At 35.0% G+C, this 18583-nt stretch overlaps 1 protein-coding gene across 1 annotated transcript in view; it reads right to left on the bottom strand.

Annotated features, from left to right (window-relative positions):
- The window catches only part of LOC126263014 (CLIP domain-containing serine protease HP8-like), a 107688-nt gene that overhangs the window by 16590 nt on the left and 72515 nt on the right, over positions 1-18583 (bottom strand). Inside the window, exons 2-5 of the mRNA XM_049959982.1 lie at positions 15130-15278; positions 6756-6993; positions 2563-2671; positions 2294-2487 (exon numbers count right to left, since the gene is read on the bottom strand). Of these exons, the coding sequence (XP_049815939.1) occupies positions 2294-2487; positions 2563-2671; positions 6756-6993; positions 15130-15278 (690 nt within the window). The remainder of the gene's footprint in view (positions 1-2293; positions 2488-2562; positions 2672-6755; positions 6994-15129; positions 15279-18583) is intronic.

The raw sequence follows: 18583 nt of genomic DNA, 5'->3' as shown, positions 1-18583 counted from the left end.
AACAGCACTTTCGTATTGTGGGGGGGAAACAGACCCCATCAAATTCACACTTACACAGTTTCTAGCTATTAAAAATACTAAGCCTTATATATAAAATTCAGTTAAATGAATGTAACAAAATAATAGTGTAAATATTTGGATACAGTGGAATCACACCGCCAAGCATGCCAAAAGTTTATTTGAACATGTACCTAGGTTTTGACAGATATAAACCTGTCTTCCTCAAAGCAAGCAGTAACACCTAAAAATCTGATGTAGTATAAACATGGAAGTCATATGTGCAGCAAAAAGAAACGTAAAAAATTACTTACAGTGGCAATATAAAATAATCTTATATGTTATATATTGTGTGAAAAGAGAAATGAAGTCATAAGGTTTAGTCAATAGTAAAAATGATCCACATAAAATCTAAGGCAGATGGGCATCATACAGACTAACAGACAACAGGGCAGAAGGGACATCCCTGCAGGATACTTAGCCCCGGAGATGCTCAAATGACAAGTGGTGCCAATCACAAAAGACAGCTGATATGTTACTGAAGTTACATTAAAATAGCATTTATGGAAACAGTAACATAACAAAAATTATTATAAAAATCATATAAATCTGTGAAAATGGTGAACAAAACTATGATGCACATTAAAGTAAGATAGTGACAGATTTTGTCTTTGAGAAAAATAACACTTTGAAACAGCGCAGAAAACCTGATACAGCTGCTATGTGAGTTTAGGAATAAGCTGAAAGCCATCAAAAAAAATCTGTTTTTAAGCTGTAATTGATCATTAAGAATAAAGTCCCTATAATTGAAATTATGCTTAAAATTTTGAAATTCCTCCAGCAAGTGCAATCTAAAACCTTTCTCCTCCCTACGCAAAATAATTATGTCTTTGAATTTAATAGGAGAGTGTGCACGCTGTATGTGATGCTTGACAAAAATAGGGCCATGAACGTTACAGCCCCCTTTACCCAATAAATGTGATTTGAGTCTAGCTTTGACTGCTCCTCCTGTCTGCACTATACAGAAACAGTGACGATCATTACACTTTATTTTACAGATCTAGAATGAGAAAATAGTTCTCATTACACTTAAAGGCATGAACTAAATTTTTTCCAAGATTGTTGTTTGCTGAGAACCAAAATTTACAGCTATATTTCTTAGTAGAAAGCAGCTTATCTGGAAATAGTACAGAAAAGAAATTATCCTCCTTTTTACCGTATATTTCCATATTTTATTTTTTAGCAGTTTTATTAGCCAATACCTGATCTGCTAATGCCTAATGACGGTTTAGAGCCATGATTATTGGCTACAGTTTCAATCAAACTCGTCTCTTCCCAAAAATTCTGTAGGGACAATGGAGTAACCGAAGTGTGAGAATGGAAAAAGGCTAATCTGTGAGCTTGAGGGTGAGCTGAAACAGCTGGAATAGTGCTATCTGAAAAAGTTTGCTTATGAAAGATTCTGAAGTCTATTTGTACGTATGATGTATGATTATCTTAGATTTTATATGGATAATTTGTACTGTTGACTAAGCCTTATGGTTATGCCATAGCATTTATATGGATCATTTTATTGTTCACTAAGCCTTATGACTACTTTTCTCTTTTCACACAATATGTAACCCATTTATTTTATATTTCCACTGTATGTAACTTTTTATGTTTCTTTTTGCTGTACATATGACTTACTTGTACTTGTTGTAATATATATATATATATTTAGGTGTTGTTACTTCTTTTAGGGAAGACAGGTTTATATCTGTCTAAACCTTGGTAAAGGTTTGAATAAACTTTTCGTGTGCAATTACTTGCCTGCATGATTCTGACTGGATCCAAATTCTACAGTTGCTGACTGCTGCCATGTTCAAGAGCACAAATGTGTATTTTTTCCGAATGCCATCACCTTATTCTACCATGTGAATATAAATGGTAGTGTAGTGCAGAAATGTACGTGGAATTAATATTTCTTTAGTGAACATTTAACATACACTACATCTAGACAGGAAAATAACAAATTCACCCTCATCAGGGTCACTGATTTCACACTGACTCTGTTCCTTTGTCTCCCCCTTTTTCATAAGAACTATGCCACTATGTGGCTTGCCTGATCAGTCCATTTCCTCCAACTCTATCCTCTCTTTGGCAGAACAACAAACTTGTACTTCCAAAAACTGCAACTTAAGATTTTTTCCATTAAAGCTACTGGATATGTACTACAACCATTTTCCTCATAGATGATAATACTAAATCTGCTTTTTTCTAGCCATTCAAAATGTTCATGAATGATTATTTTTACCTGTCTCTGTGAAATGAGCCTCTCCTCGAATACGCACAAGACCAACATCATTTTGAAGTTTGTCTTTCGTGAATGATGGATGTGCAATTGCATATGCAATTTCAAAGTCCTGTGGTTCTGGTGCACAAACTAGCCCATTGTCTTCACAGTCTCTTGGGCTTCTGAGGTCATGCTCTCCCAGTCTTATCGTGGATCTGTGTAATTGGAAATGGTCACAATAAGTGAGATTGTATTGTTGGGATAAACTATGAGAACTTAGTTGGACTTACAGTTTTAATCCAGAAGGGTCATGTGGATTTGGTATGCAATGGGCAGCTGTTAAGACATACTTCCCATTAATAAGTGATCCTCCACAACGGAATCCATAGAACTTATTATCTGCAAATAATTTACATTAATTAAAGCCAGATAGGGTTCCTTTAATATGCATCAATTTATTTCAAATAACTAATTCAAACTTAAGTTACATCTATCATAAGTATCTGATCTCTGCATTATACTGCACAGATTAGAAAGAAACAAATTTTCACCTAAATGACATAAGGAGTGAAGAAAGTAAATGTTGGATCAGTGTCTTAGAATCTTAATTTTCTAACCAGAATCTACAGTGGAAAATGAAGCAACAGTAAGTTTTTTCTAGATAACAAAACCAACATAGAGTTATGGGCACTGTAATTCCAAATGGCTCTGAGCACTGTGGACTTAATATCTGAGGTCATCAGTTCCCTAGAACTTAGAACTACTTAAACCTAACTAACCTAAGGACACCACACACATCCATGCCCGAGGCAGGATTCGAACCTGCGACCATAGCGGTCGCGTGGTTCCAGACTGAAGTGCCTAGAACTGCTTGGCCACACTGGCCGGCCTGTTCCAGCCAAGGAAAAATAAAATAAGTGAATGGAAGGGAAACAATGGTAATTACACAACTAACAGCAAAATATGAACTTAAGAACCACGTACTTTAATTGTCCAGTTCAAATCAAGTCTGACAAATTATTACCACGGACAGTGACTGGTAAGCATACAAGAATGACTGTTCACTGTATAGTTATTATTTTACTGCGAATTCAAAACTGTGTTCAGCGTTCAGTTAGGAGGATTATTATTAAGTAATATATTTGTACTAATAACTTGCAAACATACAATATAGTCATTGATACTTAGGAGAACTTTCAATTTGTTAATGTCTATCTTGACTCTTTCCACAACACAACGAATAGTGTCACCATGTTTTGAAATAGTGTGCACTTGTTGCTCCCCATCAGTTCCTACAATTAACTTTCCAGTTTCCTGTCACTAAACTTCTCTATCCTTATTTTACTAACTAGTAAATACTTGTAGAATTTGACTTATCACATTTGGGAATTCATGGCTGTGTATTTGCTGTCTAACAGTTCACAGTAGATTTAAGTTTACATTGACATGGCAATCAATCTTAGTTCATATTATTATTCCATCCTGGACTTTCCATTTGAAAATGAGTCACACATCATACAATAATCAAAATGAAGAAATTCATAAATAAAACTGAAAAATTTAATGCCATATTCAGAAATGGAAATGAGTGTTGTGTAACTGGAGTTTATGTGATACAAAATTGAAGTCAAACACTGGAAAATGAATGACCCATAAGTTTTTTATTTGGTTTTATTTATCATTTTATTTTCATCTATTTATTTACTTTTAATTAATCTTGTATTTTTATCTGTTAATTTATTTTTATTTATTTATTCTCATTTATCTTTTATATACTTTTTTAATTCTTTTGGCTGCAAAAGACTGAACCAGATAGTATCCAAGTAACTGCATTTAAGTTTTCCACCTCTTTCTTGAACTGTCACATACACAACATGAAGAACAGTGCACTGGCCATATAACTGTGTATTATTGGGGGATGGAGGTTGTGAACAGTGAAAGTAAAGAACGTCGAAATGCTAATGTGCACCTGTCGGCTACATCATTTAAAGCTGTTAGTGTTGAACTTCCAAGCCCCATTTTCAGCCAGTGTAGCAATGCAGTATGTTGACACAGACGACAACAAATGATGAAATAAAGCAGGCGAACATCACACAGGGCGAGGTGGGTTGGGGGTGTACCAGCGGTTTACACACACTGACATTTTAGACTTAAAAAAAAAGGCAGTTAGCATGGCAGCTAATATTAACAAGAGAAAGCCTTGTAGATAAGTTTTCAGGAAGTGTAAAATTCTTACTAGCTACTGTGTGTACAATCTCGAGGCAATTACGTTTGTGAAACTAAATCCACAACATAGTTCAATGGAAAGTAACGTACACAACAACAATAGATGGGGAAGCCAAAACTTTCACGGAATTATTTGTGGGCATAATAATAAGCTCCAGGCTGCAGTCCACATAAAATGTGGGCAATTTTTTACAACAGACAACCATCTAACTTTAAGATAGATAATGTCAATACATTAAAGAAAATAGTGAAGCATTTATTAATAAAGAAGTGCTGTTAATTCCACAGAAGGTTTCAAATTGTAATGTCCCTTAATAAAAATTTTAGTGTACACAGTCTTAAGCTTTTGTAACAGAAATGATAATTTATGATCTTCAGTTCTTATTTGAATGTAATGTAACAGACCTATTCCCATGGGGGGGGGGGGGGACTTAAATCCGAACAGTTACAATATTGCAATTCAGATATTCTTACAACTATAAATGTCACATTCTGTGTCCTTATTTTACTGGCAGAATTACTTGTTGGAATGTATTGTTGTTCATATCTATTTACTACAAAGTATCTTGTGTTTTTTACTACTGCCAATGCTGACACCTAACTTGCAATTTGTTGCAGGTAGCATTTTTAAATAAAAAGTCCAACACCACATAATAGATAACTTGAGATTGGATTCTGTTAAAGTTTATGTACCATGACCACACAGTAACTATCACAAACAAGGGAAACTCCAGCACCTGGCAGCATAAATTTGAAACTTTTTTAAAAATTATTGCACACTGATTTCAATTACAGAGAGATCTTCAGTGCTAAAATAAAAATAAAAACACACAAAGTCAAACCTGAACAATGAATGTACAACATATGTGCCATTTTACGATACAGAACAGTGGCCTCTTCATTGAATACATTTCGGATGTGGAGTATGTGTTTGTACATGAGGAAACAATAGGTCATACAGAGATTTATGTGGATACAGAATTTTATAAATTAAAAATATTGCCACAAGAACATAGTACTTGCACTATGTTTTTATGGCAATATTTTTAACTTTATAATTCTGTCTTCTATTTCTATATAAATCTCTGTAGAACCTATTGTTTTCTTCACTACAAACAAATAATCTGTATCATAAATGTATTCAACAAAGAGGGTTCTGATGATGTCCACCACAAACATGGAGCTTAGCTGCACAGGCTTTTGTAAGCAGCTGGCTCAGTCTGAATCTTACCTGCTAGTTGGCATGTTCTTCATGACAAACACCTATCTTTTGTGCATGATTTGTATGAGTCCACTGGACTTAGTCTTGGTATGTATTTTACCCAGTAAAGCTCAATATCGTATATTGAAAAATGATACATATGTTTGTACATTGAACATTTAGGTTTGACTGTGTGTTTTAATTTTTATTTTAGAGCTGAAGATGATCACTCTGTAACTGAAATCAATATGCGATATTAACAAAAAAATGGTTTCAAATTTATGCGATCAATGCTAGAGTTTCCCCTTTTCGCACTACAGGTAACTTGTTCATTCATCCTAAATAACATCTTGACAATGCTTGGTATTTACAGTGTTGTTATAATTAATATTTTATAAAATTTATAATTCAAAAAGCTTTTACAAGATTATTTAAATGTGACATTACACTTAGCAGAAAACAAACATATTTTTTATAGTTAGTTTTGTAAAATATGGAGTGTTCAATATTATGTGTATATTTTCATTAGAATTGAACTGATATTTTGATTGTTTACTATAGAGGCACCATAATTATATTCATCCATCCTAATTATTCTATACAAAATAGACCATCACATCTTGCATTTAAAACCAGTAAATAATGTGTTTACTTCATGAATATTTGTTTACATATTTTATAAGGCTTGAACAAAAATTCTACTGAAGTATTTTTTATATTTCTCAGATGTCATTAAACAGTAAAATATAAGTTGAATGTCAAGACATGACTATAACTGTATAACCATGTAATAAAAACTACAGTGTATCATGATGTTTATTAATCAGATTATCATATACGACAATATATAAATCTCAGTCCGTTGTATTACAATGTGCATTTACCTTTTACTGGTAAGAGAAGCAGAGTCAGTACAATCTTGTTCTGCACCATATATGTAAATTAAAGCTGTGACAGTGTCTGAGAAATGATTATTATGTGGACATCAAATAAGTAAGTAAATAAGTAAGTAAGTAAGTAAGTAAATAAATATGTAAGTAAGTAAATGGTACCAACCACGTGTCTTGTAGCCTAAGAGAGCCATCCACGGGAATTCAAATAATCCTGTTTCATTTCCACCTAGAATTCGATCACTCTCTGCATGCCCACATTCACTGAATGGTAAAAGACCCACTCTTGGATGTAGAGTCACATCATTGGGCTGCTCTGAGATAGGAGCAGGAAGAGCATCAGTGGAAGAAAAGCCACTTGGTTGGATTTTTTGCTGTGGGCAGCAGACTACTGGAACCTTGCCCTGAAGTAATGATGTAAATAACTTTCTCTGATAATTAGTCTTGGGTACATTTTCTAGTTATCCATTATGAAAAAGAGAGGCAAGGAGACATATTTAAAAACACAAAAGATATAAAAATCATCTAAAATTAGTGCAAAGTTACAGGATCTGGTTCTTCGAGAAGAACTATCTTTGAGCAGATTTATAACTTTTTCTTTTTCGTTTCTTTATTTCTATTTTTTATTTTTATTTGATGCAAACGTTTTTCTGGTGGTGCCTTTGGTTCTGAAAAAGTCATTTTTAATTTGAATTATTTATTTCGATAAAAGCACTTTTATTTCACAAGGGAACACATATTAAGACTGTCTCACCTTGTCTGAAGTGGAGAGCAGAAAGATCTTTTCCACCTCAAATGGGATGGGATTGTCTTGCTCTCCTGTCCTCACAAAGTGGATATCAAAATTTTTCACAAACCAGCAGCACAACACCAAATGGGAACAGTAAGGAGTAAGTTACTTGCATTTTATGTTAACAGTGACAAAACATTGTCTGAGGAAACAACAGAGCACATATATTGAAAATTTGACTCCTAGCTACACGAAAGTTAAAACTGCACAATATAAGATAAATTAAATAATATGAAACTGTTAAATAACGAAATTTTATTTTATTACACCCTGTTGTTCACTTATATTCCATATGTGCACAGTTTTAGTGTCCTTAAGGCCAAAATTTAAACACAACAAGTACATTTCCTTCACTGCATCTGAGGATCTTTTCAAGTTAAGAATGAGAGTTGAATCAATAAGAGTGCTCCGATTCCTTAATTTGTACATCTCATTGCAAATGAGAAACTTCAGTAATATGTCAAGTTTAGTTATTCAATAACAGAGAGAAATAACTAGTTTGTATACTATAATAACATAACAGTTATGTGCTGTACTCCACTTTGTCTTAGAAAGGCAAAAAGATGTACTAAATACAAATAGCAAAATGGTTTTAAAAAGCTGTCATCTTCTGAGTTACAATGAGCAGCTATGAATAATCTACTTCTGCTTAATTAATATCCATAATTATTCTGATAACTGTCAGTGGATAACAGCTAACACTACAAGAACAGAGATGCATTTATAACAGTCACTGTTACCTTGCCTATAATTGCATTTTTCAGTCTTTAAATTCGTTGACGTTGATATATCACTGCAAATGGCATATCGAAAGATTTAAATGTTATTTTTAATCCCTAATACTATTAAGAGGGGATGTACAAAGGAGTGAAAGTAAGAACATCAGTATATTTACAAGATCTGTTGTTACTCAAGTTACAAAATATTCATACTGCTCACTCTTCCAGAACAAATACATTGAACTGAACTGCAATACTCAACAGAAAATATTCTTGAAACATCATGGAGGGAAATATGCAAATGGAGTTGGTAGTTTTGTCTCATGACAGCTGTAGAATGATAGAAACTTAAATAAAAACTAATGAACTTCCCACTGTAATATCTGTTTCAGCTGGTTACTTCTCTAACACCAATACATTTTACACATAGTGTTTTCTTTAGCCCTGGACCATCATGTATGTTTATTGTATCTTTAAGTAACACTTATTTTCTTTCTTTTACAATTGCATAATAGGAATTTCTCTCAGAAAAGAACTTATTAAGTTTGCTGTGGGCTAGGTACCAACCTTTACAGTATTATCCCGGTATGAATTGGTCTGAACCCTTGATTAATATTTTGTTTTATTGCCATCAAACATTACAGGTTTTTGAAGGAGTTATTAATGTCTTTAGCATATCATTTGTTTCTCATATATGAGTAGTAACGTGCTCATTAATAAACCACACAGGATACCATACTGTGTGTTTTCCATTTCAGAGTTTAATTTGATTTTCTGGTCCAATTTATCAAAGAAATACTCTGTTTCCTATTATAAAGGATGGAAGAATTCCACATTCATGCAAGGGGTATGTCATTAATCACAGTATTTTACTTTCTCAAATTATGTCTTCTTGTTTACACAAGTATTTGCCACTTCAGGAACAATGAAGTGCTACCAGAACAATTACTATTTACCACTGCCGTGATTACACTAGTGAGGCTAAATTTGTCTTTTTTAGTTGAAAATTCTACTAGAAAACCAACCAGAGGCTCAAAGTCTCCTCAGAAATGTGGATAAGTGTTTGACTGTAGGCTACATTATGAAAATTTTTTGAAAAGGCTGAAATGAGTGGACTAAGTAGTACAGATTATTTACTTTACTTTGTTCCCTTTGCCTATGGCAATTACTGCACATTTAAGTCTGTCAGGAAATATGCCTTTAGTAATTAACTGAATTAAACATATTTTGGAAGAAAAAAGTGGCGAGTCATAAGTCTACAGAATTTTAAGACTGTGCCAGAAATACCACTGTAACCAGAGAAGTTCAGACTTGTAGTAAAACATACACAATACTTACAGTTTTGATCAGGTTGTACTACTATATATTTTCTACAATTTTGGAAAATCCATTTTGCATGGAAATTGTACTGCATCCATGACATTATATAACAGGTACTGGAAAATGATCTTACCCAAACCGGCTGAACAATTAAAAACAAATTATACAGCAGCTTCACATGTTATATCTTTTTTTTTTTTTTTATCAGAACCATGAAACAACCAATGAAAATTATTTTGGAATCTGAGGCACAAAGTGTTATCCTGAAGTATGAAAAATTGAAATACAAGTTATTAAAATGTCAAGAAAGCATAAAATTCAGCAAGCAGTGCCTAGCTGAGAAGTTAACAGTGACGTTTGCCAAAATCAGCATCATGGCAAATACTTAAACAGCAAAACACGTGAAGCTGAAGCGTGAGAAAATGTGGGTCACTGAAGAACTTCATAAGAAACATTAAACTTAATACTTGTTTAAAGAAACAAATGTATGCAGCACGCTTGAATTTTGGAAAGACACTTAGTGGGTATGTTTTTTAGTGGATGTTTGATTTAATTAACAACTGCATTAATAAGGAAACTTCAACTATTAGACAGTGCCATGTCAAGAAACAAGCTGCTCTCTTTTTTAATTATTTTCATAACAAAAAGAATGAACCGATTGTATTAAAACATAAATTTTATGATGATGTAAACAACCTGATACACAACACATGTGAGGATAGGGAGACAGGTTTGTTGCATGAAGGCTTAACACACAACAACACTTAGTTCCTCTAGCAAGTAATCTGTAATAGCTCATGTTAAAATTGCAATCAATGTAGCAAAAATTAACAATCCTGAACAGAACATCATGACAAGAAAAATTGCAAATAATATGAATAAACAAATTAATACTCAACAAATATATGAAATGAGTTCATCTGACAGGCATTTGTAATGAAAATCCAAAACAAATTAACAGCTCACATTGCTGTAACAGTTACAGCTGACTTTTAAAGTAATTCAGCAGTCATCATATATAAATCTGGCTACACAGAAAAAAATTAAAATATTTATTAAACTATTTTCAAGGTGATAATTTTACTCAGATAAAGACACTGCAGAAAACTGACAACTTGCTTAAAAATGCACTTAATAATAACCATGTCTTCTTAGAGAAAATGAAAGTAACACTGATATGAATCCAAGAGATTCTACATTAAGAGCACACCCAAATCCACATAAGGGAAGTGTCACTGTAAGACCAATCATAAACTACAGAGGAAGCCCTGCTTATCTGTGGAGTCAAAAATAAAATAAAAGAATTACATTTTTTATAATTCATATTTTTGAAGAACTCCTCTGATTCAATTTATGAGATTAAAAGTATTAACATTCCACCAGAGAGTAAATTTCTTTCATTAGATGTGTTGGAATTATATACGAATGTCCCTGTAGATGAAACAGTTAATATTCTAAAAAACATCTGAAATATGGGAAACTTAGCCAGGCAGAAATTGTTGAACTTGCTGAACTTTGACAACTAATCTTTGCCTACAACTACTTCATTTTAAAAGTGAAACCTTCATGAAAAATAAAGGCTTTGCTATTCATTGTAACATGGCAGGAACATTAGATCAATCATATGGAAAATAAGCTCTTTGAAGAGCAAGCAATCCCAGTTTACAAAGTGATGTCATGTTAAGGACACTATTATTTTGTTCAGTGGAACAAATAAAGAGACATCCACAGTTTATCAGAAATTCAATGAATTCCACAAAAACACACACTGTACCATTGAATATGAAAAAGAGAAGAACAATGAAAATGGAACTCGTACATTTAATGTTTTCTGAAAATGAATCACTTCTGATGGGATAATCACAACATCTCGTGTCATCTGACTACAGGTAAAGAAGCATTTTTTTCACGCCATGGTAGACAGAATAATCCATTTACCACTGCCTGATAAGAACACTGAAACAGAGCTATATATATTGAGAGAGACAGGCACAGAAAATGGATACAAACCTGATTTAGTGAATAAAATGTATGGAGTTAAAAACTATCAGTAAACTATAAGTAAGAGAGGAATAACCATAATAAATGAAAAGAAAAAAAAAAAAGAAAAAAATACATAGTCTTACCACATAGCAGACAAATATCTTGCAAGATTAGCTACACATTATGTAAAGCAGGAATAAAAATTGATTTAAAACTGGTAATACAATGTAATTCAATATAGGATATACAATGAAGAGCCAAAGAAGCTAGTACAGCTGCCTAATATTATGTAGGGCCCCCACGAGCATGAAGAAGTGCTGCAACACGGTGTGGCACCAGCTTGACTAATGTCTGAAGCAGTGCTGGAGGGACTCTTTCAGAGCTCTCCATAAATACATAAGAGGATGAGGGGGTGGACTCTTCTGAACAGCATGTTGCATGGAATCCCAGATATGCTCAATAATGTTGATGTCTGGGGAATTTGGTGGCCAGCAGAAGTGTTTAAACTCAGAAGAGTGTTCCTGGAGCCACTCTGTAGCAATTCTGGACATGTGGGGTCTCACATTGTCCTGTTGGAATTTCCCAAGTCCATCAGAATGCACATTGGACATGAATGGATTCAGGCAATCAGACAGGATGCTTACGTACATGTCACCTGTCAGAGTCTTATCTAGATGTATCACAGGTCCCATATCATTCCAACTGCATCTGCCTCACACCATTACAGAGCCTCCACCAGCTTGAACAGTTCCCTGCTGACATGCAGAGTCCATGGATTCATGAGGTTGTCTCCATACCCACAAACGTCCATCTGCTCAATAAAATTTGAAATGAGACCCACCCGACCAGGCAACATGTTTCCAGTCATCAACAGCCCAGTGTTGGTGTTGATGGGCTCAGGTGAGGCATATAGTTTTGTGTTGTGCAGTCACCAAAGATAAACAAGTGGGCCTTCAGTTCCAAAAGCCCATGTCAATGTTTCCTTGAATGGTTTGCACTCCCAACACCTGTTGATGGCCCAGCATTGAAATCTGCAGCAATTTGTGGAAGGGTTGCACTTCTGTCACATTGAACGACTCCAGTTGTACTTTGGCCCCATTCTTGCAGTATCCTTTTCTGGCCACAGTGATGTCAGAGGTTTGTAGTTTTACCGGATTCCTGATATTTATGGTACCCTCATGAAATGTTCGTACAGGAAAATCCCCATTTCCTCCCTACCTTGCAGATGCCGAGTCCCATCACTTGTTCGCTAACTGTAACACGACATTCAGATTCACTTAAATTGTGATAACCTGCCATTGTAGCAGCAGTAACTGATCTAACAACTGTGCCAGACACTTGTCTTATATAGGTGTTGCTGACTGCAGTGCCATATTCTGCCTGTTTACAAATCTCTGTATTTGAATATGCTTGCCTATACCAGTTTCTTTGGCACTTGAGTGCAAATCTGATGCAGTACACCATTACCATACCAGGTAAGTATATGAGGTACAGTGCAATGATTGCAGTAAGTTTTACATTGGACAAAGGTAGAAAAATATGTACATGATATAAGTACCATTGTAACACTAACAAAAGCAACTTACCAACATTGGTTATAAATTTAAGGAACACTAAGCATGTAAAAAAATAATGAAAACAGTGTTACTATTCTACACAAAGCAGAGAAAGGTAGATAAATTAATCTCATGCAAGAGAGAATTTTTTTCACATTATGTTGAAGATCCAAAATTCATGTGGAATGGGTAACTTGAATTGAAAAACAAGAACTTTATTGGAAATTCTCACGATACTTTTTTAGAAGAACAATACTGGTCTTAATACCAATTCTTTGCCATTACATTGCATATATTCTTTGGATAGTTGTGTAATTGGCCCTTCATGTAACAAAATATCAAGAGTTTCAAAATTAGTATCAGGATTTTAAGGCTGTGTAGCATAAATTATATTCAAGTTATAGTTCTGAAAAATACATCATATGAAAAAGAAACTCAATCTGTTTCGTTTGTATACCTGTGTGCATGCAGTGATTCCTGCGTCCCCCAGTTTAAAAAAAATGATAGTAGAAAAGAAAGTTTTTTGTGTTTAACAGTTTGCAAGAGCTAAAACTGTTTTTACAGTGCAACACATGTTCTGTAGTAGGTTCCATTGTAATTCTGCAAGTGATAATAACACTGACTGATGGAATCATCAGTTTGAAGATACCAGCTGTCTTTATAAAGGGTAAAGTATGGGAGGACCAAGAGCGAGCGAAGAAAGTGTTGAACAAGTGAAAGTTTTTCCATGCATAGCACCAAGAAATCAGTTCATAAGGCTGGGTTTGAAGTAGCAGTTCCAGTGATATCTGTGTGGAGATGCTTACAACTACATCCTTACCATTTGCAGTTGTTACGAGCTGTAAAGCCTATAGACTACTTTGGTAGCAAAATGTTGCTACATGACCGTGATGATTTTCTGGATAGTTTTGTCTTCAGTAACTCATCAACATTTCACCCAAGTGGAAATGTGAACACACATGTTCACCTGGGGATCACCAAATCGCTGTGAAACTGTATTGTTGCAACAGACTCCACTAAAGTTAATGTTTGTCATAACATATAGTGGCAGAAAGTTTATGGTCCTTTCTTTTTTGGTGAATCAACTGTAACTGGGATTTCTTACCTTATGCACTACAACTAAGGCTCTTTCCTCAATTGGAAGGAGCTGAACCAAAGAACTTTGTTTGACAGCAAGATGATGTGCTGCCTAACTGGCATAACTCAGTATGTGGCTGATTACTCAATGTTGCAGCTGACTGCTGGATTGGCTGCAAAAGGCTGGATGACAGAACTTGTTTCACATGGCCTCCAATCTCACCTGATCTCAAGCCATGCAATTTTTACCCTAGTGGTTTCATAAAGGATCATGTATATGCAAGGGCATCCATATGATGGTTTGAGGGGGAGGGGCTAGACCTGGGGTATGGAGTGCTTTTAACATTTTAGAAGATGAATGGTGACTTAACTATCCACAAAAATATTCCAGTTCTGACTCTGTTAAAAACCTGCATAATCTTGAAAGAATAGCACCCTGAATGGTGCTCACAATTAAAAATAAATTATACAGCAGCTTCATGTGTTACAATATATTATTTCTAGAAAAGTTATTCATTTTCAGTGAACTAGCTGTAAGTTTGAAAGAGATGCTTGTTGAAGAATGAATTCAACTCTGCAGTAAGATGTGTGTTGAAATTTAATTGATCTGGCAGGAAGTTTTAAATGTTTGTTGGTTGTGTATACAGTCTCTACAGTATTGCTAATGTTGCTGCATTTGATTGTTTAGTGTTAGTTCCTACCATGTAGGTAATATTAGAGAATAATAATTACATTTGGCGACCATTAATTCCATTGGGCCATTTCAGTTTTTGAGTCTGGATTTGCTAGAAAATTTCTCTCTTTCATTGCCTACTTTAGGATAATTTTTAGTATTACTGTAACAAGGATTGATGCAGTAATTTGCAAAACCAAATACTGAAACTTTTTCATGACCCTTGATTTTTGCAATTTTTACTGTTCATAATGATACGTGTACAGATAGCCTATGATATATTGTGCGCAGATGGCCTATGATATACGGGACTGTGGCAGTATCTAAAAACAATATGTAACCAATGTTACCTCTATCATAAGACTCAAATAAAAATTAAGTGAGTAGTGTGCATTTGCCAAGTTTACACACGTGAGACGTACCTGGTATCCACAGTTTGAGCGCGAAAGCAGTTCTATGGTTTGTCGTGAGGGTGATGCCTGCAGCAGCTGAAATAGCTCTGTGCAGCGTGGCAGTGGCTTGCAAGTGCCATCTCGCCCATCAACAAACAAGCAATCGTCACCATCGGATTCTACAGACAATACAATCAAGATACAAGAATTTTAAACATTTATTTGTGTTTTATATACATGTTACTTCCTAATTTTTCTCCAATTCATAAAATTTTTAAAACATTAGTCCAATTAAAAGGATAAATAAAACATGTTTTAACATTTTCAAAAAGAATATTTGTGGTCATTTCAAATAACAACTAACAGAATGTCAGCTTTGTGTAAAATCAGGTAGGAAATATTAGATTGTGGATGGATGTTGTATGTTTAGGGCACACAAAAAAATTGTCATTAATGCTCTTACTTATATTAATATGTGATGAGGATGGTTAAAACAAAATACTTTTGAAAAAGTAGCAAAAAAGCAGTCAGTATAAAACAATCTGCAGTTCAGCACATGGGTTATTTAAGTAACTTGTATCTTTGCTGATACTTAAAAAGAAGAACACTTAAATAGTCAAAATTATAAAACTATGATTCAGGTCAATGTGGCTGTTTGAATTTCAGGTGTTATTTCCATTTTCAAACCGAAGCGATGTCTGTCATGTCATGGTTGGCATAAACTGCAGTAGCTTATTATTTTGTATCTCCAGTCTCCTCCTTTTATTTCCAGGTTGGGGATGGTATTTGACTTCAGTAGTTCATGCAGCTGTGTTGACTATAATTCTATGTTGGTATAATGGTCAGCATATCTGCCTAGTAAGCAAGAAGACCCGGATTCGAGTCATGGCTGCAGCACATATTTTAATTAACTTCTTCAGCTTCCAACATTATCGTAGATAAATTAGTGACTTAAACGTCTCAAGGAAAACGTAATTTAAGATCTATACAATCACATATAGTACAGGACTTCCCCATTACATCCAATGCTGGGGTACTATTCCAATGTCGGAGAGCTCTGGTGTTAGTGACAATATAAGGGGAGATGTGAACTGGAGTTTGTGTTGGGAAGGGTATTTGACTTGGGTAGTTCATGTAGCTATGTTGACCCTAATGCTGTTGTGGTGTAACAGTCAGCATATCTGCCTAGTAATACAGGTTCGAGTCCCAGCCGCAGTACAAATTTTAATTCACTTCTTCAGCTTCCAACATTATCGAAGATTTTTCATGTCAACAAAGAGATACAACAGCACCCAAGGGGATATGGCAAACTGGTTTCAGAATACGCTTTCTTTTCCTTGCCACTGTGTCAGTGAGCTCATTTCCAGTACAATTACACATTATTCCCTTAACATAATAGTATGTGACAGATGTTTGATGTTCAATGCATTTTGACTGTTATGTACTCCTACATGATAACTTAATACTCTGAAATAAATTTATGCAAATCAGAGAAAGTCAGTACATTACACGATTTGCAGCATGTTGTCTGCTGCAATACTCTAAGGATCACAGAGTTCTAAATCACACACTGTATTTTATCACATACTGTATTTTCACTTGGGAGCCATGTCCTACACCAACTGTGAGGGAAGACTGTTTAGTAGCCGACACCTTCTCATTTAGACACACCAATGATTATTTAAAAAGTATGAAGTATTTGTTTAAAGACAAAATAAAAAGTAAAAAGTTTTTTGACTTTGTTAAATTTACAGGGCACGCTGAAAAGTAATTCCTCCAAATTTTTTTATGTGAAAACTCCAAGATTTGCATATGAAACAAATGTTATTACCATTCTACATCTCTATTCTTAATTTCTACATATTTCCGTCCCTCTGCCACACTGTAGCATGTAATATGTAACACACCAGTGTGTAACATAACTATGCTGGCGAGTGAGAAACAGCATGCTCTAATCGAGTTCTGAATTGGAAGACTTTGTCTATGCTTGGAGCACTTTCTCCTTCAGCATGACAACGCCAGACCACACACGAGTGCTGTCACATCTGTAACCATCCAGTGCATTCAGTTCACTGTCTTCGATCATCCTCCATATAGTCCCAACTTGGCCCCATCTGATTTTCCTCTGTTTTTAAAATTTAAAGAACATCTTCAAGGACTTTACTTTGAAAGCAATGAAGCACTGTAAGCAGAGACGACATTGTGGATTCGTCGTGAAAGGCAAACATTGCACACTGATGGTATCAGCAAAGTTGTCTCTTGTCGGGAGAAATGTGCTAGTCGCCAGTGTGACAACATTGTGAAACAAATATGTAAACATGAAGAATAAGATGTGAACTGTTAATTACACTGTTTCATTTAAAACGCTTTTAAGAGTTTTTATATAAAACGTTCAGAGGCATTATGGTTTCATATACCACTGTAAAAACAGTCTAAGCCTCACTGACAACTACCATAGTTAGGAAATTTGCTCTAACCCAGCTACAGATGCTTTAGCTGTGGTAACCAAGTGAATTTCTCATAAAAATGAGTTCTCCCTAAATGTATGTCATACAGTAGAAATCCTTGGGTAACAGAAGAAATATTGAATTTAATTGATGAAAGGAGAAAATATAAAAATGCAGTAAATGAAGCAGGCAAAAAGGAATACAAACGTCTCAAAAATGAGATCGACAGGAAGTGCAAAATGGCTAAGCAGGCATGGCTGGAGGACAAATGTAACGATGTAGAGGCTTTTCTCACTGGGGGTAAGATAGATACTGCCTACAGGAAAATTAAAGAGACCTTTGGAGAAAAGAGAACCACTGGTATGAACATCAAGAGCTCAGATGGAAACCCAGTTCTAAGCAAAGAAGGGAAAGCAGAAAGGTGGAAGGAGTATATAGAGGGTCTATACAAGGGCGATGTACTTGAGGACAATATTATGGAAATGGAAGAGGATGTAGATGAAGATGAAATGGGAGATACGATACTGCGTGAAGAGTTTGACAGAGCACTGAAAGACCTGAGTCGAAACAAGGCCCCCGGAGTAGACAACATTCCATTGGAACTACTGACGGCCTTGGGAGTGCCAGTCCTGACAAAACTCTACCATCTGGTGAGCAAGATGTATGAAACAGGTGAAATACCCTCAGACTTCAAGAAGAATATAATAATTCCAATACCAAAGAAAGCAGGTGTTGACAGATGTGAAAATTACCGGACAATCAGTTTAATAAGCCACAGCTGCAAAATACTAACACGAATTCTTTACAGACGAATGGAAAAACTAGTAGAAGCCGGCCTCGGGGAAGATCAGTTTGGATTCCGTAGAAATACTGGAACACGTGAGGCAATACTGACCTTACGACTTGCCTTAGAAGAAAGATTAAGGAAAGGCAAACCTACGTTTCTAGCATTTGTAGACTTAGAGAAAGCTTTTGACAATGTTGACTGGAATACTCTCTTTCAAATTCTAAAGGTGGCAGGGGTAAAATACAGGGAG

Source organism: Schistocerca nitens, chromosome 1 (assembly GCF_023898315.1).
Source record: "Schistocerca nitens isolate TAMUIC-IGC-003100 chromosome 1, iqSchNite1.1, whole genome shotgun sequence".
Taxonomy (NCBI): domain Eukaryota; kingdom Metazoa; phylum Arthropoda; class Insecta; order Orthoptera; family Acrididae; genus Schistocerca; species Schistocerca nitens.
Note: the sequence above shows the minus strand (reverse complement) of the source record. Positions and strands in the feature narration are given on the sequence as shown.